Raw genomic sequence first — 26,236 nt, forward strand, 5'->3', positions numbered from 1 at the left:
CAACCAGAAGAAGAAAGAAGAGGAAAAAAAGAGTAATCTGATACAATTTGATGAACTTGACCTACACACCTATGGATGCAGTAACTCAAAAGAGGGTACAAATCCTTACAGCAAGAATCATTCCCACCCTCTCCACCTACAGAGTAGACAAGGACAGGCAACTTGGACATTGGTTACCCAAAAATGGGGGGGGGAGGGCGGCTAAAAAGGCAAGAAGTGACTGGCTTACAAGTTTTCAAGAGGGAACCTAGAGCCAGGGGGCATGGAGGAAGGCAGAATCTCCAGTGAGTACTATCCAGGCGGAGCTGATGAAATGAAATGCAGAAGGGTCTCTTGTGATACAACAGTGAATAATTGTTATCAGGATTGATTGTGAGGGTTGGAAATGTAAAGGTAGACGTTTTATAGCAAGGAAGGGAGTGATTAACTTTCCAGTCAAGGAACAAAGGTCCCTAGGACCATCAATGGAGAAGAGCCAAGAGCGGGACCCTACCCAGAGAAGCAGCGATAGAGGCAGAGATGACGTGGAACGATGGAGCAGCTGGGGACTTTAGATCCAGAGAGGGAGAGCAGAGAGCGACTGTGTACTGAAGACTTGGAGGGGGTGGTAGTGTAGGGGCAGGCTTACAGGGTATACCCTTTGGTTGGTTGATGATGCATGGAGGGGATTGGAACCATGGCAATGAAACAATATACGATAGAATGAATATAAAATTAAGTTATCCCATGAAAACTATTATATAATTCACCATAAAACATTAAAAAAAAACACACACACACAAAATCCCTCCACTTAAGATATAATTACAGTTAAGCTATTGATATAATTCACTAAAGTCTTGACCATTTACTATTTAAAACATACAAGTGACAATCAAAGTTATTAAGAAGATTCAGATTATATCAGAGAATGAAAATTAGGCATAGGATAGCTGGTGCTCTAAAGAGTTCCAACATGTAAAGACTGTGTAGTATGAAGATGTAGTGAAGAAAACTGAAAAGACATGTCCACAGAGATAAGAGAATCCAGGTAAGCGAGAACAAGGAGAATGTGGGCTCACAGGCAAAGAAAAAATATTAGGTGACTTCAAAGTTTGTGGAAAAATGGAATTTCCCCCAAAACTTTCCTGACGCCTCCCCACAACCACTCCCCACATGCTTTCAAGAAGGTTATGCTTTCAAGAAGGTTAAGTGTGGTCAAGTGTGGCAGAAAATTAGGTGAGAGAATCGTCTATTGTTATGGACGTCATTGTGAGAGTCTCTGGAGAGTGATGGAAGCAAAAGCCAGAAAGAAATGGGTTCCAGATTGACTCTGAAAGTAAAAGCCAGGGAGTGAGTATAGGCAACTCACTCACAGGAGAAGGCCAAAGCAAACAGAACATACCAGATCAAAATACAAAGTCTCGCCTTTTATAATAAAGACTTACCTCCACTAAATTAATGGTGCAAGCAAGAATTATCAATGGATAAAAACCTGTAGGGGAGCAGGATATTTACAGTCTCAAAGTACCTCTCTACAGATTACTTACCAGAAAGGGAAAAGGAACTTTTACAGTAGAAGAGTCTAGCAGACATTACCTTAACTGAGTGAAATCGTAAGGTTCTTGACAAGAGGTATGTAGTATTTCTGTTAATGTTTAACCTAAACCGAATCATGCGGACTCAGACAAACCCAAATTGAAGGGTATTCTACAATACAACTGGCCTAGAGGCTTCAAAAATCTGTCTTTCATGACAATGATACGGCTAAGGAATTATTTTCAAGGACTGGATCCAGGATTAAGGGGGGGGGAAACCCCTACAAAACACATTATGGGACAGTTGGAAAAGCTGAATATGGAGTGTATATGAATATGTTTATGAATCTGAATATGGAATCCTGGTGTGGCACTGTGGGTTAATGAGCTGGACTGCAAAGTCGGTTTGAACTGCAAAGTTGGCAGTTAAAGCTCACCAGCAGCTCCTCAGAAACCCTATACAGGGTCACTATGGGTCAGAATGGACTCGACTGCACTTAACAACAACAACATGAAATATTTTAGGAAATTTACATTTTTAATAAAAGTATTATGTCAATGCTAAAAGTCAAAATCATGAATTTAATAACGACTTCTAGTTTAGTTTGACACAGTAAATTATATGACTCTTCTACACATAGTCTTTGTAACTCCCAGCAAATGACTTTTTCTGATGGATCTGGGTAAAACAAGGTGGGGAAAGATACTAATGGAGTCAATGATTCCATTGTGACTGAATATTAATATGGTTAATTTTAATTACAAAAACTTGGAACTCTAATACGTATAAAATGAACTACCTTCGAATCAGGAGCGAGGGATCAAGGTAGAAGAGCCAGGAGTGGAGTGTGTCCTTTGGACCCTGAGATCCCTGCTCACTGAACCTCCTCGATTGGGATAGAAAGCTGTGTAACTAGAAGAGTATCAGATGAGTGGCAGAGAAACAGCAGCAGCAGAAGCAAGAGTCATAGTACCAGGCAGAGTGGTGGGCTTCCCAGTCCATGGAGCAAGTGAAGTTGAGTGCCTTTGGACGGACGTGAGGCTCACTTGTGGAGTGGGGCGCCTCAGGGCACTTAACCAAGGGGCTAGATTTGCTGAGCCATGGAGCTAGAGCCTAGTGCCTTCAGATTGAGGCTTATAGCAGAGTAGCATGTCCTTTGGGCACTTATCAGCATCCCTAAAAGAGTTGTGTAACATTGCCTGAACAGGGAAGAGGCCAGGCCAAGGTGCAGAGGGCCAGAGAAAATCCTGTCTGCAAGCATGGCTGAGGAAAGACTGTTCTGACAGGAACTGTATCTGGAGCATTTTAGATCTGTAATCTCTTAACTTCCCCAATAAACCCCATAACTGTAATTATGGTGTCTGAGTTTTGTGTGTGACCACTGCAACGAAATATCGAACCCAGCTGAGAAGTAGAATGCTTTAGGAGGGATAGTGGAGGAAATACCTACTGAAAGTATTTAGAGGTGACGGACTATGAGATCAGCAACTTAATTCTAAAATATGCAATAATGATAGCAGTAATACTGTAAGAAGACTAAATATATAGAAAAGAGCAATGCAGCAAGATATTCATAATTGGTGAATCTTGATGGAAGAGGTACAGGTGTTCATCATACTTTATGCAACTTAAGGGTTTAAAATTTTTGATGGAGAAGGTGAGAAAAATGTCTCTTGCACTGCATTTGAGCCAAAGGACACTCACCTCTTCAATAGCAGCGTCTTGCAGCAAAGAACGAATGTCCAGACGCATCATGTGACGAGGTGCAGTTTCCCAGTGATCCGCCATCTATTGAGAGAGCCAGGAGGTCAACTTAGCTCTGAAAATTACTCAAAGACCAAGTGAGCATCCAAGATAAATTTAGTTAATTAATATACCTTAATTCCTCAACTATCTAGTTATCCAACATATCACATTTTCAACAACAGTAAAACAACAACAACAAAAATCCATTCTGTGCATTAACAGTGTTTGTTAGGCAGTAATAAATGCCCAGGGTGAGGTGAGAGCAACACTGGCTGTGATGGTTAAGGTTATGTGTTAACTTGGCTAGACCATGAGTCTTAGTGGTTTGGCAGTTAAGTTATGTAATATAATTTCTAAGTGATATAATGATGACGCCATCCTCCATTTTTGCATAATGCCGGTTTTCACATACCAACCTGGTCTTTAGAATCTAAGCAAGTTTTAAGTGAGGAGAGGGCCTACTATGAAGTCGAACAGGCCAGTTCCAGGGACAGCTATGCCACCCCTTTCACTCACATGCAAAGGAAAAGCAACAATTACTAAAAGCAGGTAGAAAAGATATTCTGAAAGAAAATGGGATAAACAAAGAGTTTCCAGACAACAATGGCAGAACTGAAACACTGAAGCTTCACATATTCCACTCCATATTCTGTTTCCAAAAATCACCTTGTTTATTTCTTTAAGCTTTCTTCCATGAATATTTCTCTTCCCACAAGTCTGGTTATCTGCACTCATCTCAGCCAAATATACCTAGGAAAGAATTAACAATGAATAGGCAAATACAATAATTACTTGACAACACAAAGTACTTGAAAATTCTTTTACGTCTATACCTCAAAACCCTTGGTTTTTGCTGCACTCCAAAACTGGTCAAAATGTCTAACTCGGTCGTTGATGGCATCCAGGATGATGAAAGGGAAAAAGCCATCATCCAGAGTCTTTTTGAAAGTTTTGAACATACTCGTGCGGTAGGTCTCCTCCATCTCAGCTTCATATTCATATTCCATTACCTAAGACCCCCAAAAGAGATCTAGAGTTAGCAAAAGCAAAGTATCATTCTAAACTTTTTCCTCGCAGCAGATGGATAAAGATGACTTTGTAGTCTTTTCTTCATCTGAGTACTAAAGTTTATATTCAGGAAGAGAAGGTTTTCTTTGTCTCAAAAAAGTCCCATCTCCCCCTGAGGATGTATTAATACATGAAGTATTATTGAATCAGGATGTAATCAAAGAGGAAAAACTATACCTTCTTTTTCACTTTCTTTCCAGAATCTGGATCTTTCTCTTCCTTCTCCACTTCAGTGATGAAGTAATCATCCAAGCTTAGAACTCTGGGTGCAGGTCCTCCAAATTCCACCTCCCTATCCTAAGAATCATAGTGTCAAAGAAGTTAGAGAGAATTTAAGAATTAATTAATGTTCACATCAATGTTCCCTCTCATGACTAAACAACATACAGTATCTTTTGGTAGCTTAAAATCAAGCAGAGTCCAAAGTATCTATCTCTGATAAAACATTTCTATGAGCTAAAACCCATCACATGGACCAAAGAGAATGGGATCAGATGGGAAACTCCCAAATCACTATCATGCGGCCAAGAAGGCACGTGATTAACAGAAGCAACTGATCGTTTGGCTTTCTCATACTCACTCGAATGAGTTTTGCAACGTGTGTCTTTCCACTGCCAGGCAATCCTCTCATTATAACAACAATCTGAAACACAGTGAACCAAAAATGTTTGAAAATTGACCAATCAGAGAGAATTTTTTTTGCAATGATAATAGATACAGAGTTAAATTAATAAAGTTAAAACCTTCACTATTAACTAAGCTATTCAAATGGAATCTAGTCACTTTGCAGTGTACGACAAATTTATTAATACATACTTCACTAGAAAAATTAACCTAAGTTAACCAGATCTCATCTCTCTCTCTTTCTATTCCACATACCAGAAAACGAATTCCACTTCTCTCACTCTTCAACATGCAATTAACTGAGCCCTTATACATCATTTTTAAAGTTTCAACATATTGTTTTTGCCAAGCAACTAAGTTCTAACTTCTTCTTAAAGAACTATAGGGTATACAATTTATGAGATTTCAACTGTATGATGATTTGGAGAGGTATGATGCCTTGAATTTGCCATAAATAGTGTTAAAGAAAAGTAAAGAAACTGTGTCCAGGATATTTTAAGTATCTCTTAGCTTCTGAATTGCAGGAAAACCTGTCAACTTCACAGAACTCACTCTCTCAGGTCTACTCTCTCGGCCTGGTGGTTTCAGAATATCATCCACATTCTTAGATTCAGGTTTCTTCTCAACCCGTGGAGGTGGAGGTGGTTGGTGGCTTAGTGAAGGAGCAGACAAAGGCATTCGCTCCTCTGGGTAAGTTCTTCGTTCTCCTACAAGTACAGCATTGAAGGAAATTACTATTAATAGCAATTCTTTTAAAATTTAATTCTTCCCACTGAAGCTAAGGTAGTATAATTCAGACAAAGTTTGATAACTTGGTGGGCTACTAGAGAAAGTCTAAGGAAATGCACAACTATTGAAATCAAGGCAAGATTCCATGTAAACAGAATATTCTGAACAATACTAAATTCATCCTTGTTTGTATTAAATTATGAGTCTTGGTGTGCCCCTGGTAGGATAAATACTGGACTGCTAACCACAGGTAGAAAGATGAGGTTTTCTGCTCCTACAAAGATTTACAGCCTCAGAAACTATATACAATGGTTGCATTGAGTTGGAATTGCAACCCTGTATACAGTTTAAGTTTTGATTTAAATTTAGGAAAAAGGTTAAGCAACAGGGCATAGAAAAATGATACATACTTTGCTGACAGTTCTAGAATTTCTTAATAGTTTTAAGAACAAGAATTACTAGCTTAGGAAAGCTTGTTCTTATCAATGGGTATACAGTTTCTAGTTTATAATTTGCAGCAATGAAAAACTGAAAGGAACCTAAATGTCCAACATTAAGAGTTCTTATATTTTATCCATACAATAGAATATTAAGTTTCCATATGAAAAAATGTATATAGTAACACCTCAGTTGGAACAAGTACAATATAAAAATAATATTTTTATTACAACTTCATACACAGGTATATGCAATAGAGAATGAGAGGAAATACAGGAGATGGAAAGGGGCTTCAAACGGTTCATGGAAAATTGGAATGAAAAGATAGTGGAATTTTTCCATGAACTTCTTAAAGTATCCGCAATACACAAAATTTTAATAGTTGTGTATGGTGGGTGAAGAAATTAATATAAAATTTTGTTTCCAATTTTCAAAGTTACTTTTGTAATATAAAAAAGCAATTTATGTTTTATTTTAAAAATTACACTGCTACTTTTCTGATGGCAGTGCTACCATATCTTGAGAAATCTGTGAATGGATTTTACTCTGCAAGTTTAGATTCACGACCAGAATGAAAAGCAACTCCAAATGTTTACATTCTCAACACCCTTATAGTAACAGGCACTGTTCTACCTCCAAACATGGGTGGTCCTTCGTAGGTTGGTCGGTCAGTCTTCCGGTCATATGAGGGCCTATCAAAGCCTCCTCTTCTGGATGAAGAGTGGTCTTTTTTGTCTCGATATGACTGAGTCCTAGAAGGTGTAACAGTAAGTACTTTGCTTAATAAAAAATATTTGGAGGTCTCTGTGTCATAATGCAACCCCATTATCTGCCTAGTTTTACTATGGCCAATGACTCCACATTAGTGTGGCACTGTAGGATCAGCACTGGACTGTGAACCACAAGGTCAGCAGTTCAAACCAACCAGGTGCTCCTTGAAAACCCTATACAGGGTCACTATGAGTTGGAATCAACCCAAAGGCACTTAACAATAACACTCCACAAAATTAATACTTACACATTTTGATTTTGTATCTGCCTGACGTACATATAACTAAAAAACTCAAGAATTGCACAATTAAATTGCTTTCCTACTAATTGAGTAATGACTGAACTCTTATTGACAACAGCATTTCTTTCCCCTTCTGGCTGTCTCCCATCTCCCATTTATTTCCTGGAATTCATGTTGAGAAGACTCAAGCACCTACTTTCCTGAAACTGGTCCAGAACTGCTCTGCCCTCTCTAAATTATACATACACACCCACAAAAGGAATATATCACTTATTAAATTTCATTAGATACACTGACTTTTGCTGAACATAGTAATTCGCACACCTGGCAAAGAATACTTTTCACAGCATACCTATCATCTCGGGGTCGGCGATCTCTGTCAAATCGATCTCGGTCATAGTCAATAACACCACGATCCCGGTCTCGGTCCCTGTGGGTTTCCCGATCCCTTTTAAAATCTCGATGATCCACTATGACGTTACTTTGACGATCAAAATAAGGCTCACGGTCTCGATCTCTATCATAACGATCGCGTTGGCCTGTGTGCTCTATAAAAACAAGGAGTACAACATAAGGCTTTTATTCCTTTCAATGACAGAAAAGCAGAAAAGTAGAACTTTAACATTACAACTAGTATAAACTGCTGCCCTAAATTCAATTTAAGGATCTTTTAGTTCTATCAAAGGGAGGCCCAGATAATCTCACCAAAAGGAAAATCAAGTAGTAACTAGGTCCTAAAATGTTTATAAGCACTGATCTCTCTGGGACTCCTACCTGTCTCAAAAGTTGATCTTTCAGGTATTGGATCTGGGCGCAGAGTTATTCTTTCTCCATAGGGTATCTGCTCAACTTTATTAGTGGATATATCTGGTAAATAAAACCAGGGATAAAATGCTGTAAGAATGCAGCTTTAGGAAGCCAAAGCTAAAGCTAACGGTTGCTCTAGAATCCCAGATACAAGTTCACCATGACTGCTCACCTCGACCATGGCCGTAATCAACAGTCTGCTGCACTGGCGGTGGTTTGGCCATAGGTGGCATACCCAGAGGCATCTGGCCCGGAGGAGGAATAGAAGCGTGAACAGGTGGGAGTGGTAACACTGGACCCGATGGAATAGGTGCATTTTCTGGCTTAAATTCTGAGTTCAGTCCTTGATCATCATTTGTATCCCAGAGTCCATAGAAAGAATCTTCATCCCAGCGCTCCTGTTCCGTACCAGAAGCTTGTGGCTTTATCACTGGAGGAGGAGGAGGGGGTAGTGGTGGCGGTATTGGGACAGGCGGCCTGCTCACAGGAACAGATGATCTTGCTGGTGGAACAGAAGGCCTTACAACTGAGCCTGGTGGCTTGCCCATAGGAGGGGGTGGTCTGTAGGGCCCTGGAGGCTGGAGAACAACATAAATAGCTTAGTAGATAAGTATACCACCATCTTTTCTGACATCAGAAGAAACTAAAATCTCTTTCTCAGTCCATAAAAGACAACATTTAAAAAATGAAAAGACAAATCAAAGGGTGAAAATTTTTGCAAATATAGGGTTTCATTGGCTAATTTTAGGAGTAAACTATCAGTCTGAAAACTGCTAAAACTTGTTCAGGATCATAGCAACATTCAAATCTCCACTGATAAAACATGGTAGCTGGGAATGAGGTATACTGATCAGAAACTCAACCTAGGTCTCCCTAATTGGATGTGAGGATTTGACCTGTGAACCCTAATGCTCTTATATAAGGAAAATTACTTTAACTGGATGCCACCACAGACCGGTGTCAAACACAAGTGGTTGTTCTTACCTAAAGGGAAATATTTAAATCATGAAATAGCATTTTATTTAAACTTGCTAAGAAAATCGTATACACAGGACAAAACTGCTTTCTTTGGAGCCCCGCTATCCAGGCAAAGTTTAAATAGCCTAAAAATCTTAGGACTGTGTCTATAAATAAAACATATTTTCTTCACATATATATATGGTAGTGGTGGTTATGTGCTGTGGAATCAGAACCGACTCATCGTGAGAGTTTCTGAGGCTGTAAATCTTTATGGGAGAAGAAAGCCTCATCTTTCTCCTACGGAACAACTGGTAGTTTTGAACTGCTGACCATAAGATTTGCAGCCCGAATCGTAACCACTATGCTACCAGAGTTCCATATATATCTTGTTGTTATGTGCCATGGAGTCAGTTCCGACTTATACTGACTGACCCTGTATAGGGTTTCCGAGGCTGTAAATCTTTACGGGAGCAGAAAGCCTCATCTTTCTCCTGCGGAACAGCTGGTAGTCCATATGTATAGTGAGTTAAAAAAAAAATTTTTTTTGTAACCTACAGTATTTATGAAAAAGGATTAACTTCCATATATTAAAGATAAAACAAACTGATAAATACTTTAGAAGCCTAAAGGATACACACAAAATTTATATAAGAAGATATATATTTAAGAAATATGGAAAAACATTCATGTTCACTAGTTAGTTAATAAAAAATTAAGAAAAGATTTTCTTGCTAAATGAAACATTGTATGATGTGGGCAAGGGTGGGGGAGGGAGGGAAAACAATAAAGTGACTAGAAGTCAACCGTGTTAACAGATGGCACAGGGAGTGGACTGCAATCATTGTGATGACACAAACTAGATAATTTGTTGAATGTGGGATTTAGGATCTGTTCTGTAAACTTGCACTCAATTCACAATGAAAAGCTAAAACAAAGCAAAAAACATTTTTTTTTGAGCTATTAACTATAGCAGGAAAAAATCAGCTGATACATAGTAAGGCAGTAGTAAAAATGTTATATAACTCCTTCAGAGAACCATCTGGTTATATTACAAGAATTAGTAAAAAAAAAAAAAAAAAAAAACTTTTTTAAAGTTCTTATTCTTTGACTCAAGTATTTCACTTTAGTAATTTAAAATTACTCTAAGTATCCAAAATAAAAACTTGGTATACATTCATTACAAGGAGCTCTGGTAGCATAGTAGTTACGAATCGGGCTGCGAACCTCAAGGTCAGCAGTTCGAAACTACCAGCTGCTCCATGGGAGAAAGAGGAGGCTTTCTGTTCCCGTAAAGATTTATAGCCTCAGAAACCCTGTTCAGGGTCGCTATGGGTCGGAACCGACTCAATGCCACTTAACAACAACAACATATATTCATTACAATTCTTTAATAGTAAGAATAAAAGATTGTAAATAGAAATCTAATAGAAATGGAATAATTTAGTAAGTTATTGGGTATCAAACATACTGCATCATGGAGACTGTAGCAATATGGGAAATGTTTATGATGTGTTGCATAACTAAAGCAGAAATGTGGAGTTACAACTAATTTGCTAGGGGGCACGAAGGGAAAAGACACGGTTGCTATTCTTAAGGGCTTAATTTGGAAGGAAAGAAAACAATCAAAATACAATATAAGGAATATGACAGAGGCCAGTATAAAGTGCTATTGTTGTTGTTATTAAATGCCGTTGAGTCCATTCAGACTCAGAGCGACCCTGTATAGGGTTTCTGAGGAGCAGCTGGTAGGTTTGAACCACCGACCTTGAAGTTCAAACTGACCTTGCAGTCTCTAGCGCATTATCTTGCAGCACACCACAGTATAAAGTGTCACAGGGCACATATGAAAACAATCATTTTACACATGTGGAAGAGAAGACAGCAGAGCTGAGTTTTGAAAGATGAACAAGAATTAACCAGCTGGGGAAAGGAAAGAAAGAATACCAGGCGTAGAGAAAAAATGCATATGCAATGTCATAGAGCAGGAAAAAAAGCAGAAACACACAATTTCAAGTAACTCTACATGCAAGGAGAATGGAGTGTAAGGGAACAGAGTAAGAGGTATGGTAAGTAGGGGTTAGGCCAGCTCAGGAAGAACATAGAAAGCCAGGCAAAAGCTTAGGTTTTATGCTGAAAGCAATGGGGAGACACTGAAGGAATTTAATGGCAGAGAGCAACATGGTAAGATTTCTGTTCTTTAAAACATCCATTTGGACCAGAAATGGTATCAGTGCTGCCTAAATGGTGGGGCTAGTCCTGACTACAAAGGGACATGAAGAAACTTCTTGGTGTCATGGAAGTTTCTTTATCTTTCAGCATACATTTGTCAAAACTTGAACTGTAGGTTTAAAATGGGTACATACTGTATATAAATTATACCTCAAGGAAGTTGAATCCCCAATAAGAAGATTATTCTGGAAGCAGAATGAAGATCAGATCAGATGGGAATGCAATGGGGAGAGATGAATTACGGCAATTCTGAAGACAGAATTGGTGGTGGCTGTGGTGCCCTTGACTTGTTTTCTACTCATACAGACCCCATTTGATAGAGTAGAACTGCCCTATAGGGGTCTCTTGTTTGTGACCTTTACTAATGCAGATCACCAGGTGTTCTCAAGGAGCTGCTGAGTGGATTCAAACTAATCCTTCCATTAGCACTCAACAGTTTAACCATTGTACAATTAGGGAGGACTCCTTGAGGACAGAACAGTTGAGCAATTTATAAAGGTAGGAAAATCCATCAATAGAGTAGTTGACATGGAAATGGAGGGGTAAGCTAGAAGGAAGAACACGTGACTTTCCAGTTTCGAGTTTGGGTATCTAGGAGAGGGATGTCTCAGAGAAAGAACATAGTTAGTGAGGGGTGTTAATGAGCCCATTCTGCTCAGCTTAGCTTGACAGAGACATATCCACAGTAGGTAGATGCATGTATGTAAGTCAGAAGATAGGATTTTGGCAGTCAGCAACAACAGGGTGACTGCTGATATGGAAACTATGTTAGACCTGTGTTATATGTTAGACCAGGATGGAAGAGAACACTGAGAAATGAAAGCATGATGACATGGTTTAAGAGTGTTCTTTTCCTTCTCTCATTGTGTTCTTACATCCGTATAACATTTGTAGACTATCCTTGGACTGAGCAATGTTTCATTCTGTTGTACCCAGGGTTACTATGAGTCAGAACCAATTCAATGAGATCTAACAACATCATCTCTGGCTCAATGCCAAAACAACAAAGTAAAACAAAGGGAGAACTGAATCATGCAAGTCTTTAACAGAAGCCATCTCTGATTATTACTGCCTGAACTTGGGGTATGATGTTGGATCTTGCCTGAAGAGGTGGGAACAAACACCTTGCAGGTCACATGAATAACCTGTGGGAGCCCTTGGGCTACCTATATGTGAAACAGGAAGATTCGGACATGAAGGATTATTAGGAAAATGCTACAATTCTGTGAACATGAAGCCATGTATGTAGTGCAGCTGTGTCTGGTGCATTTATGAAAACCCGGGGGAAACGAGCATTTCTACCATATTTTTGATCATGTTGATAAGATGTTCAAAGGTCTATTATAAGCTTTGTAGTTATCCAAATTTTGTGTTTTTTTTAATAGAGGAACTCTATAATTATCGTAATACCAAAAAACAGCATACAAGCACATAACGTGAAACCATTCATTCCCTGAGCACCCATTTCCCCATACCGGATACATCCCAGGTCTTGAAGCTGTATTCTGCAATCTTGATGATTCCTGGGGTGGTGGATGGTCAGGTAGCTGTGGCTCAAAGTCTTTCATTTTTTGAAGCTGTTCTTTTTGTTCCCTGTAAACAAATGAAACAAAAATTCCAATGCATATAGGCATTGTTAGTTCACTCCTAGGTGACTATAGCTAATGCCAAAGAAAAAAAGATCTACAAACCTTAACTAAAACCCTTTATTTATAGTGCCCATGGAGCACTTCTGGAATAACACTCTCTTACCTTCCTGGTGTGGTGCTGTGGGTTAATGTGCTAGACTGAAGAGTTGTTTGAACCACAAAGTTGGCAGTTCAAGCTTACCAGCTGCTCTTTGGAAATCCTGTACAGGGTTGCTATGGGTTGGAACCGACTCGACGGCACTTAACAACAACAACATTTATGTAGCTAACTGATCAACCCTTCATATTCCTAAAGAGTAATTAAGTAAACCGTTTGGGTTGTCCTTTGTTATTGTAGTTTAAATCTATGTTGTTGTTAAGTGCCATCAAGTCGGTTCCAACTGACAGCGACCCTGTACAGAGTTTCTGAGAAGCAGCTGGTTGGTTTGAACTACAGTCCTTGCAGTCAGTCAGCAATCCAGTGCTCATCCTACAATGTCACACCAGGAGTACCCTGGAGGCCTATGAGTAACTGGTGGTGATTATATACCATGGAGTCGGTTCAGACTCATAATATTGGGTTTCAAGGCTGTAAATCTTTGTGGGAGCAGAAAACCTCACCTTTCTCCTGCAGAACCACTGGTAGTTTCAAACTGTTGATGGTGAGATTAGTAGTTCAGCTCGTACCCACTAGGTTACCAGAGCTCCTTTATTAAATATCTTCAAGGACAGAGTCTACAACTTGCCTCAACAATTTATTCTAATTTTTCATCTACTTGGTCATGTTTTTCTCTCATGTAACCAAAAGCTCTCTTGCTTTGTTTGTTCTTTTATTCAATACTTCATATACCAGAGGCTGTAAAATGGTGGTCCTCAGGCGGCAAAATATGACCGGTTGTTGCTGCTGTTCTGTGCCATCAAGTCGGTTCCGACTCATAGCGACCCTGTATAGGATTTCTGAGGAGCAGCTGGTAGGTTTGAACTGCCATCCTTGTGATTCACAGTTCAGTGCTGATCCACAATTCCACACCAGAAGTCTAAATATGACCTATACAAGTTTCTCTTTTTTTCCATTTGGCCTTCACATCAGTTCTTAAAACTTAAATTACTACTGTTCTTCACAAAGCAAAAAACTTCATCTCTAAATGTTTCTGAAAGAGATTTGACAACACTAGACCTACATTTCCACATGCCAACAATCAGGTGGAGTGTAGTGGCTGCCCACTTTAGATGAAGCAGTCTGCCAATCTACACAACATTCACTGAGTCGCACCAGGCCCATTTCCATTCACTTTTGTTACATGTCTGATCCACGTTGGCATTTTAGTTTATGAACCCTGGTAAGTACAACTGTCAGTATACACTGGTGAAAAAAAAAACACTTCATGTTCCCAAGGAGTAATTAAGTGACTCTTTCGGGTTGCATTTTTTGTTGTTGTTGTTTAAATCTCTAGTTAAATTCCTTTTACTTTTCCTTACAACGCCTACCTCAAAACAAGTTAACAGCTACTGCCACTTTTTCAGATCTTTTACAAGTTTCTCCATGAAAAGTGTGTAGTAACACAAATAGACAAAATGGGTCAAATATATTAAGATTATTTTCTGCCTCATGTAAATCATAATCCTTATGCTATTTCTTATAATACATTGACAACATAAGATACTTGTACTCAACTATGAGCCATCTTATCCAGTAATTCCTATATTTTGTTTAATTATGCTTATATTGCCTAGAAAGAACTTAAAAAAAAAAAAAAAGAGAGAGAGAAGGAAAGTATCTTTGCATACTTATGCAAAACAATAATGGATAAAAAGGTATCTTTAAAAAGAAAAGAAATCCTGGCACTTTAGCAACACAGGCAGCTTAGTGCTCTCCATAAACACCACAGAATTTAGAATTAGAACTGGATTCAAATCCTGGGTCTGTCATCATTAACCAAATGAATGTAAACGGTTGTAAAACGGAGATAATACTATTTCTCTCTGCAGGCCCAAAGGCCTTTCTTTTATCTCAAAGATAAAAGGAATTTGAGATATAAGGATTGAAATAACATGGGTAGGGGCGATGGCGGGAAGATGAAGACAGCTTTTAAAACGTTCATGGAAAAATGTTTTTCCATGAAGTTTTTGAAGCCCCCAGGTATGCTAAATGATTAGTACAGTAGATGCTCAATTAAAAATGCCTAAATTGCAAAAGTGAACAGTATAGTTGTAGTAAATGACTGGTCGATGGCATGCTTTCTACTTCTTCAAGAGTAATCCAGAAAAAATACAACCCTTAGTGCATGTCCTGTATGTCATTGTTATTACGTGCCATCAGTCAGTTCCAACTCACAGAGACATGTATAGAGTTTCCAAGGAGCAGCTGGTGGGCTTGAACTGCCAACCTTACTATTAGCAGTCGAGTGCTTACCCTACAGCGCCACCCCAGGACTCCTTCTACAGACCACAGAAATCTGTTGTGCTGCCTAAGGCACCTGGTCTTTCATTTTCATCTAGGCTATTTTCCTCATCATCGTTTTCTAGTCCTAAAGCTTCGGTTATAATTTCAATTTATAGAACTCACAAATGCAGACTGGGATCCAAAAAATGAAGGAAATACAATACATTAGAAGCTATCAAACTCTTTATTTTTCTCAAAACATTACTAATTCCAAAGAAACTGCTAAAAAAGCTTGCAGTTTGTCACTGACTCCTAAACTTCCTATCCTAGGATACAGTCAATTTAAGTGAGGTATTAGAAGGATATACACAAAGCACTTAGTATGATTCCTGGCACACAGTAAGTACACAATAAATGTTTGCTTGCGTTGTTATTGCTACAACATGGGATTCTATATGTAGATACCCATACATAATTACTTGATTATAAGTAAAGAAATCCAAATTCTGTTCTCCAGCTCAGAGAGAAAGTATTTGATTATGTAGAAGCAAGTAACATCCTCAAGCAGATATATACTTCTAATTCTAATGACAAGTAAAACATTCCCCAAAAGAAAGCATCAATAGTTAGAAGAATCTGAGGACACTCCCAACCAAGTAAAAAATATTCTTAGTTCCAAGAGAAATACAAAAATCCTTAACAGCCCTTTTCAAAAGTATATCAAAGATTTATGAACATGAAATCGGTCAGATCTAATACCAAAGAACAAACTAACTACTGGGAAAAATGGAGGCCACATATGAGCCCTGTGAAATCCAGAGCACTGAAAAGTTCGACACTTCAAACATGCACAGACCGGGCATGTTGGCAACTCAGCTACAAAAGCAAAAAATGACTTTCAATTGTCACATTTCAGAACATAAATTTATAGCACAGTTCGTAAATACCTATCCAAATTCTGAAACACCACTGAATGACCCAAAATATAAATTAAAAGTATGTGATAAGAACTTGAAGTAAAAGGATTCCACTCAAATACAGCACATCACTTTAAAAAGAGCAGTCTGAATGTGGTTTTGACTAAAAGAGATTATCTTAAGTAGTCAACTTACCGAAGCATTTTCAGTTCTTGTGCAGCCTTCAAAATGATTTCATGCTGCCTCTGACTGAGAACCATTACCCCTCCAAGGCCTTGGTCAGAGTCTAAGTTTGCATCCGACCCCATCATTTCAGAGGAATGATGTGAGGAGGGTATATGTTCCGCCATGGGGGAATGTCTATCCACATCAGATGGGTACCATCTGTCTGACAACCGTTCTCTTTCCCAGTCCATTCTGTCAGGAACATAATCTCGCTTTTCCCGCCATGTATCTCCTCTTTCTGGATACTCTCGAATTCTCAACTCACCCCTATCACGGAAATCTCGATCAAACCCATGGTCTCGATTTCTTTCTTCTCTCCATCTATCATCCCGGTATCTATCCAAAGGTGGAAGAGGTGAAAGGGTTGGTAAAGATGGAATAAGTGGAATATCCCGTTCATGAAACTGTGGTTCTTGTTCATCCAGAGGTCTCCCATAATCTCTGTCCCATTCATTATCCAAATTTCTATCATACATATCCATGGGTCTTCCAATCCGATCCGCATCCCTGTCCAAGTCCCTGTCCATTTCTCTATTGTAGTCCTCATCCATCTCCTGATCTCTTTCCCAATCATCCCACCAAGGGCCTGGCCTATCTCCATCATGAGACCGCGGTGGTGGTGCTGAAAAGCTGTCTTCTCTGTTATATGGTTCTAGTGTATCATCCTGATAGTCACGTTCACTCTCTCTCCAGTACTTATCTCTATCCCAATCATCAAGTCTTTCTCGTCCCACTGGAGCATTTCTACCATCTAATGGGAATTCTTCATGCCCTCTTTCTTCTCCATGATTCCATGGAGCCCTAGGAGGCTCATCTCGATGATATGGGTACATTTTTTCCCCACCATCTCCTGGTTCTGGTCTGAATGGACCTCTATCACGACCAAAATCTGGTCTTCCAAGTCCCCTTTCTCGACTGCCAGGCCCCCGAGGTGGTCCCCTCTCCCGGCTCCCGGCTCTTCGGGATGGTATTCTCTCCCTACTCCCAGCCCTACGAGGGGGTCCTCTCTCCTGACTGCTGGGCCCTCGAGGTAGTCCCCTTTCTCGGCTGCCAGCTCTACCCCTGTCCTGGTTGCCTTGCAGACCACCTGGCACTTTCTCCCGACTGCTTCCCGGCCTCACCAACCCTCTATCCCGGCTGCCTTCTCCTCTGCTCATCTTCTCTCGACTGTCTTCTCTTCTACCCATCATCTTATCATGAATGTCTTCTTGTTTGACCAACCCTGGGCCCCGGCTGATTGCCTGGCCTCGACCTCTGTTTACCAGACCTTTATCCCTTGTATCTTCCATTCTACTTTGCCCAGGACCTCTGTAAGATGAACTGCCTTGACTGTCTTCTAACCTAATATCTCTGTCATCTGTCTGAGGCAGTCCTTTATCTTGGTTGTTTTCTGAATGGGGTAGATCAACGCCCATAGACTTAAAATCATTATCTGCAGTTAATGTTGATGCTGATGCTGCTGTGGCTCCTCCTCCCGCCATCCCCCCTGTCTTTGAAGGAAAAGTTGATTGAGAAGGTACAGATTTATTTGCCAGGGGTACAGGCTGAGTAACAGCTTGGGCTTTGTCCACTTGAGTTTCCATACTTTGAGAATTCTGATCCCAATTAGAAGGCTCTATGGATCCTTCCGAGACTTCACTTTCAGGTGGCTCTTGTTGAGAGTCGCTTAGATTCTCATTTGACTGAGCCGCATTGGCATCCTTTATATCTGCAGTAATGGAAAATGCAGGTGATTGAGTTTTTAAATTCTTCTGCTGGTTACTATTGGTATCTGCTAATGGTTCTTTGCTTCCTGAATGAGGTTCTGCTTGTGACTTAGGAGGCTGCTGCTGATGTTGCTGTCCAAAGGCTGGTTTGGGGCCTCGCCACTGTGGTCCACTCTGTCGAGGACTTAGGGATGTATTGGGGGTAATATAAAACTGAGATGCTGGCCCCCGGGGAATCATTCCCCATTTGCTTTTAGTACCCTCTGTTGAGTGACCTTCATATCTGGGTCTTGGCCCATCGGGGCGATTTCCTTCAAAACGAGGCCCTTTGGGTCTCGGTCCTTCACACCTTGACCCTAAATCCTCAAATCTTCGAGGACCATCAAATCTACAAGTAAAACAAAAGATATTACTCAAGACAGTAAAGCAGGAAAAAAAAATACTCTCCATGTAAGAATATTTAAGGCAGTCTTGCCTTAAATTCTGTTTATAACAACAACTGACTCAGTCATTAACAAATTCTGAGTCCTCTATATCTTAGAACCAGTGTGTTAAAGTGGCAGCGCTCAGGAGGCCTAAGGACAGGCTTTGGAAACTATGTCAGTATTACTGAATTCACTTGGACACATACCCTGCAACAAGTCACTAATAAAGTGAATTGTTAAAAACAGCAATTCGATTTGGAAATGGAGAGTGGTGATGGTTGCACACACACAGGGAATGTAAACAATGCCACTGAAAATGTACACATAAAAACGGTTGGAATGGCAAAGGCTTTGTTACATATATTTCAACACAAAAACAACAACAACAAAGCAATTGTAAGTATTGTGCTTTGGTAGACAGAAAAGCATACTCACTCTAAACGGGGGGGTGGTGGTGGGGGGATCCTTAGCTAACTCTGAAAAAGTACATTTAGAATTAAAATATAGCTAAAATCTAAATATGAAATAATAAGAAACTATGAGGTAATTATAAACACGGTTGGAGTTGGCATTAAGATCTTGACTGACAAAGGTTAAAAACCAGCAGCATATTGTAAAAGTGTGTTTTGATATTTCTAAAAGTCTGGACAGAGAAGGTTTTGCTATGGACCCACATTCATTCAGTAAATATTTAGTGTACACCCACCACCTGTCAGGTACTCCATGAAGTCCAAGGATTATACACATAAAATATCACTGTGCATTCCAATAATTTACAATTTAGCAGAAAGAGAATTTAAGTAACAGTAACAGCAACAGGTGCAATGACTCAAGTCTATCTGAGTACAATGAGATCAACACAGAATGGCCAATTCTACTAGGGTATGGGGCTGCTGTCCAAAACAGAAGATGCTTAATTGAGTCTTGAAAGACAAATTCTCTGAGATCATGCGGAGACACTGTGTTGGAGGTAGGGAGAAGTCGGTGGGAAAGGTATCGCATACTGAAGAAGAATGAGGATGCCAGAAAAACGTCTATCAATAAGCATGCTTAAAAGTATAAATAGCTTCACATGGCTGAAGTAAAGGAGAGACAGAGTTGGAAGAGTTGGGAAAGACAGTTGGACACAGATTTAAGACTCCATGTCCCAATCTCTCTTGCAGCTAGGTATAGCCAAATTCAGGCCAATGGGCTGAGAGTGAAAATGATTTGCACACACTTCTGGGTTGCATCCTTAAAGGCACACACATCTTATTCTTCACCAGGTCCTTCTTCATGTTGGCTCAATTCTAAAATGGTGAAGTATTCTGGATGACCAGATGCTATTAAGTCTATTTCAACTCAGAGTGACCCTAGAATGGGTTTTGTTGTTGTTAAGCATCATCAAGTCGGTTCCAACTCACAGCGACCCAGTATAGGGTTTTGAGGCTGTAAATCTTTACATAAGCAGAATGTCTCATCTTTCTCCTGCAGAAGAGCTGGTGAGTTTGAACTGTCATCCTTGTGTGGTCAGCAGTCCAATGCTTACCCTACCGCACCACCAAAGTTCCTCAAGGGTTTCACACTAGGGAGAGTAAAATAACACACCAGGAAGAATCTAGATTCTAGATCTTGTGGTCACTGTTTTTAAGTGCCATCAAGTCAGTTCCTACTCATAGCAACCCTATACAGGGTTTCTGAGGAGTGAGTGGCTAGTAGGTTTGAACCGCTGACCTTACAGTTAGCAGTCCTACAGTACCACACCAGAACCCCAGGTCCTCTGAAGCCATTATATAAATCCTGAGAGATGTAACAAAGATCCAGGCATGTGGTTTTAATATCAACTAAACTAATTCAACTGGCTCAAGAGTCTGAATTACCTTGTAAACACTGAGTCACTGAATAAGGTCTGATTTGAAGGTTTTTCTGGCAGAAAAGTGATGAATGGATAAGAGGAAAGTTTAAAGATTATTTCCATAGTTTGGGTGAGTGAAGATGATGCCTCACCTAAGGCAGTGATCATTAGGAGAGTATACATGTTGTTGTTGTTGTTAAATGCTGTGGAATCGGTTCCGACTCACAGAGAACCTGCATAAGGGTTTTTAAGGCTTTTAATTTAATTCTTCATGGGAGCAGAAAGTCTCATCTTTCTCCTGCAAAGGTGTACACAGAGGAGGGGACTAAAGTGAGAGACATGTGAAAGAAGGTAAAATGGATAGGATTTGGGAGTTGTTGCTGTTGTTAAGTGCCATCAAGTCAGTTCTGACTCATAGCAACCCTGTATAGGGTTTCCAAGGAGCGGCTGTGGTTTAAATAGCCTTGCGGTCCCAGCACATTATCCTGCAGAGCCATACCACGCTTTGGGAATAGGAGGGATTAAAGATGATAATGGAAAGGTAAATTTTAGAATAAATCTAAAGTTTCTAGCTTAGATGACTGAACGGACAGTGATATCATTCATGAGAAATAGAAGGGTTTTTGTTTTAGTTGTATGGGAAATCAGTGACGAATAATAAATTTCATTTCAGTAAAATTTTTGTTTCCTATTCCTGTGATCTTAGGCTTTTCTGGCTTAAAAGTCTTAGTTCCAAAGGAAGGAATGCTTCTACCAGGAGACACAACGATTGTAATGAACTGGAAGTTGAGGCTGTCACCTGGCTATTTTAGGCTCTGAATCAGCAGGCAAAGAAGGGGGTCCTGCACTGGCTGAGGGTGACTGATCCTGACATTCAAGGGGAAATTGGGTTACTATTATACTCTGGGAGTAACAGAGGTAAATCTGGAAAGTAGGAGATCCTCTAGGACAGTTCTTAGTACCTTCCATGCCTTCTGATTATTATCAATGAAAAACTACAATAACCCAATTCAGGCTGGACTCCTAATAGCCCAGACTCTTCAAGAATGAAGGTTTAGATCACTCCACAAGGCAAGGTTCTATGACTAGCTGAAATGTTGGCTAAGGGCAAAGGGAATATGAAAGAAGATAGTTATAAATACCAAGTTACCATCAAGTATAAGGAATAAGGACTGTAATTGGTAAGGAGTATGTTTCCCATAATTTGATATCTATGTATTTTAGTATATATTAACCAAATATTTTCAGGTTAATTTATTTTCTTTGTTATCATCTAACATAAAATGTGTTAATAGTAACCTCATATCTCAGCATTTAACCTACCAAAAAAGAAAGAAAAAGTATGAATCCGTTAGAGAAAAATAATGACTCTACCCCAAAGACAAAAAAGACTGTATCCTCTTTTAGGGAAAGGGCTGGAGTATTTCTGGGTTTCCAAGATAACTGTATTATCTTCAATGCAAGAATCTCTCTTGCAGCCCATCCTATTAATTAGAAACATAAAAGAAAGGGAATTCTGAGCAATGTAGTTCAGCTTTGCCAAGCTGCCACATTACAAAGCTATTGTAAGAATTTAAAAATACATAGATCCACACACATAAAAACATGAGTTATAGGATTTAGGAATGTTGTTGTTGTTAAGTGCAGTCGACTTGGTTCTGACTCATAGCAACCCTGTGTAGAATTTCTGAGGAGCTGCTGGTAAGTTTGAACTACCAACCTTGTGGTTCAAACTGACCTTGCAATTCAGTGCTTACCCTAGAGCGTAACACCAGAAATTGGATATAGGTTATAAGAACATTTTTTTTAAATTTTAACTTGGAAGATAAAAAAATGAACACGTGTGATAACTTACGGATCAGGAAGAAGCTTAGTTTAAGATTGCTGGTCTCAGAGAGGCTAGCTTGTCCACAGAACACATAAAGATTTGGATTTGAACATACCAGGGATATTAAAGAAGGACATGAGTTCTAAGACTTGGGCTGGAAAATATATAAATGAAAGGTCTATATTCAGAACCATCAACCAGCTATCCCCTGGACTGCCTGTCTCTAAATTCTGATATCTGTGGGTCTTTTAGCATTAGCAGCCAGTTCCCTACCCTGAGAGCTGATAAGCCCTTCACACATATAATAATAAAGAGTTCCCAAAGAACTTTTCAGGGTTTCCCACTATTACATCAAAGTTGAGTCCAAGGATCAATAGATATTTAAGGAAGGTCTCCAAAATGAAAAACAAAGACCAAAGAAATAAACAGGGCATGGAATCTGGATAAAACAAATAATGAAAATCCAGATGATAAGTTAAAAATAAACAAATAAATAAAACAATACAAATTGGTATCCTCAGAGGGAATCTTTAAAAAGATACTATACCCACAAATCAAGAACAATTTGTTATATATAAAAAGGAATCTGAACCAGAAGAACTAAAGGGAAAAAATTTAAGTTCTCAAAGCTAAAAATGCAGTTAAAGGATTAAAAATTAGAGCGTCTCAGAAAGTATAACAAAATAAAAGAAAAAATAAGATACATAGATAATCTATTTAGCAGGTTTAAAATCATAGTAATGAGGAGTTCCAGAAAGAAGAAAAGAGAAAACATTAATGAAGAAATAGCACAAGAAAATTTCCTATAGTTAAGACACTCTAATCTCCTGATAGAAAGGGCCCACCACACTAAGTATCTAATTACTAAAACTAAAACAAACAAAACCATGGTACATCACTGTGGAATTTTTGAATTCTGGAAGTCAGGGAAATAGGTCAACTAAAAGGCAAAACTGTAAGAACAGCACTTGAAAATCCTGAAGAAAAATTATGCTCAACCTTCAAGTCCTGTATTGAAATTACTCAAGTATGAGGCTGAAATAAAAGATATGTTCAGACATGCAAGGACTCAGAAAACTACTTTCCATCCACACTTTATTTATAAATTACTTGAGTGTGCACTTCTAGAAAAGGATAAACAGGAAGACATGAGATTCAATAAACAATGAATATAATCCAGGAGGACAGTATGGGAAAATCCATAATTACAGACAAACAAGCAAATCTTGAAAGCAACAAAAAAAGCCAACCAGCAGGCAAAACCAAGAAGATGTAGGGCTTTGGGAGAGCGTTCTCCAGGAGATAAAAAGAAACACTGCTTTCAAGGATAAAGGGTAAATGATCATTTAAAGTCAACTGGAAAAGTCTAGGAGAAAAGTTACTTGTATGAAAGAAAATGTAATCACAGTACATTACTCACTTCTACAATGAAAAGATATTTCTAAAATAATCTAAACATTATTTACTTATTTCTCTAAAAACAGTGACAGTGAATTTAAACTGCTGACCTTGTGTCTAGCAGCCCAATGGGTAATGCACCATGTGACCCAATGTCTGACTCACTGAAGGATCTAAATACACACTTATTGAAGGGCGTTCCTGAACAGGAAAAATAGGGATTAGCCACGACAAAAATGAGAGAAAGATAAGAGAATGAGTAAAGACCAGAGGAAAGGAGTAAGGAAAGAGGAAGCGCTCAAACCTGTATAGCTAAGAAGAAAGAGGGCACGGTAGAAGAGACGGTAACATGGTAGATGGTAACAAACTCATTATGGCATAGCCTCATTTCTGCATACATAATATATTGTTGTTGTTGTTGTTAAGTGCCTTCGAGTCGGTTCCGACCCATAGCGACCCTGTACAGGGTTTCCGAGGGTGTAAATCTTTACGGGAGTAGAAAGCCTCATCTTTCTCCCGCGGAGCAGCTGGTAGTTTTAAACCACTGACCTTAAGGTTCGCAGCCCGATTCGTAACCACTACGCTACCAGAGCTCCTTGTTTCCATGAAAAAGCAGCAAGCTTTGCTGTTAGACTCAGTTGCTACTCAACAGCCAAGAGCTGTATTTTATTCATTTTTTTGCGGTTACTGCTGTTAAGTTCCACTGAGTCAGTTAAGACTCATGGCAACCCTGTATAGGGTTTTTGAGGAGCAGCTGGTGGGTTTGAACTGCCACCTTGTGGTTCAAAGCAACATTGTGGTCCAATGCTCATTCTTGTTATGTGCCGTCAAATCAGTTCCGACCCATAGTGACCCTGAACAGGGTTTCCGAGCTGTAAATCTTTATGGGAGCAGAAAGCCTCATCTTTCTCGCGCGGAGCAGCTGGTAGTTTCGAACTGCTGACCTTGTGGTTCCCAGCCTGATTCACAACCAGTATGCTACCAGAGCTTCTGTGCTCATTCTTAGGGGCCAGAAAATTTTAAATGGTTGAATTATTCATCAATTCTGCACTTCCAAATTTTCAAAGTTTAAGAATGTATTTCATTTATAGAAGCAAATAACTTGTGTTGCTGTTGTTAAGTGCCATCATGTCGGTTCCGAACCTTAGTGACCTTGTATAGTGTTTCCAAGGAGCAGCTGGTGAGCTTGAACCACTAACCTTGCAGTTCAAATGGCTCTGCCGTCTGGAGCATTAACCCACATCACGTCACACCAGGAGTCCAGAGAACATATAGTCCTCAAGAAATAAATATATTAGAAGATACTCATATTAAAAATAAGCCAATTTTATATCAATACAATGATATATAAGGGGGATTCAAAAATTTCATGAAAAAATTGAATAACAAAATAATGGAACTTTAAATCATAAAAACATGTACTTAAAGTGAAAACAGTATGTATTCAAACACAATCATATAAACATGGATACATGCACACTGACTAGATGAAGAAAAAAACCAAAAAACAAATATTGACCCTAAATCTGAGTATAAAATCTTAGATATAAGTATAAAACTTTTAGAACTACATAGAAAAATTTTTAAATTTTGATATAAAATCTTCAAATTGGATGGAAAAACCTAAGCCATATACAGAAAACAAATATCCTTAAATAAGGTAATGTCTGATTATCATACTACATACAGACATACACTAAAATCAGCAGACTGTATGAATTGTGGAATCCTGGTGTGGCGCTGTAGGGTAAGCCCTGGACAATAAATTGGTTTGAACCTCAAGGTTGGCAGTTCAAACTCACCAGCCACTCCTTGGAACCCCTACACAGGGTCACTATGAGTCAGAACCAACTGGACGGCACTTAACAATAACATATGAATTATAGGATACTAAATTTTGGAATGAAATTCTTACTCTATCTGTTCTCATGTCAAATATTGCCTATTTTCTGCTTTTTAAAACTTTTTATTGTGAATTAAGTAAAAGTTTACCAAATAGATCATTAGTTTACATATTCAAAAATCATATACTTTGTGCTTCATTACAATGATTGCCATCACCTTCCTGTACCACCAGTTAACAGTATTTACCTCTATTTACTTTTGCATTCCTCTGCCTCCTGCTACCTCCATCTTTCCTCTATTAAACCTCCCTCTTGTTGCATATTGCCTATTAACATGTGTCTACCCTATAGCCCATGAATAATTTCCCTCCCCACTCCCCTTGTAACCATCTTTTATTAAAAAAAAACCTTTTCTAACTTTTACAACATAGGTCTCATACAATATTTGTCCTTTTTGTGATTGACTAACTTCACTCAGCATAATGTCCTCCAGGTTCACCCATGTTGTGTGGTGCTACAGAGATGCATAGTTATTCTTCAACATTGTGTAACATTATATTGTGTGTATGCACCAAAGTTTGTTTAATTCTTTTCTGTTGATGGGCATTTAGACTGTCTCTATCTAACCTCATATGCACGTGAAAGCTGGAAAGTGAATAAGGAAAACTGTAAAAGATTTGATGCTTTTGAGTTATGGTGTTAGAGGAGAATACTGAAAGTACCATGGACTGCCAAAAGAACCAACAGATCCATTTTGGAAGAAGTACAGCCAGAGTGCTCCTTGGAGGCCAGGATGGCCAAATTTCATCTCCCATACTTTGGAGAACATATTGTCAGGAAGGACCAGTCATTGGAGAAGGATATCATATTTGGTAAAGTGGAGGGTCAGAGAAAAAGAGGAAGACCCCCAACGAGAT

The 26,236-nt window shown here is 39.1% G+C and overlaps 1 protein-coding gene across 1 annotated transcript in view; it reads right to left on the minus strand.

Annotated features, from left to right (window-relative positions):
* The window catches only part of YLPM1 (YLP motif containing 1), a 121,761-nt gene that overhangs the window by 29,004 nt on the left and 66,521 nt on the right, over positions 1–26,236 (minus strand). Inside the window, exons 5-16 of the mRNA XM_006865526.1 lie at positions 16,255–18,378; positions 12,607–12,724; positions 8,115–8,520; positions 7,910–8,002; positions 7,488–7,683; positions 6,757–6,875; positions 5,509–5,663; positions 4,913–4,975; positions 4,510–4,629; positions 4,098–4,274; positions 3,931–4,014; positions 3,223–3,306 (exon numbers count right to left, since the gene is read on the minus strand). Coding sequence (XP_006865588.1) covers positions 3,223–3,306; positions 3,931–4,014; positions 4,098–4,274; positions 4,510–4,629; positions 4,913–4,975; positions 5,509–5,663; positions 6,757–6,875; positions 7,488–7,683; positions 7,910–8,002; positions 8,115–8,520; positions 12,607–12,724; positions 16,255–18,378 — 3,739 coding nt within the window. The remainder of the gene's footprint in view (positions 1–3,222; positions 3,307–3,930; positions 4,015–4,097; positions 4,275–4,509; positions 4,630–4,912; positions 4,976–5,508; positions 5,664–6,756; positions 6,876–7,487; positions 7,684–7,909; positions 8,003–8,114; positions 8,521–12,606; positions 12,725–16,254; positions 18,379–26,236) is intronic.

The sequence above is a fragment of the Chrysochloris asiatica genome, unplaced genomic scaffold, assembly GCF_000296735.1.
Source record: "Chrysochloris asiatica unplaced genomic scaffold, ChrAsi1.0 scaffold00079, whole genome shotgun sequence".
Classification (NCBI taxonomy): Eukaryota; Metazoa; Chordata; class Mammalia; order Afrosoricida; family Chrysochloridae; genus Chrysochloris; species Chrysochloris asiatica.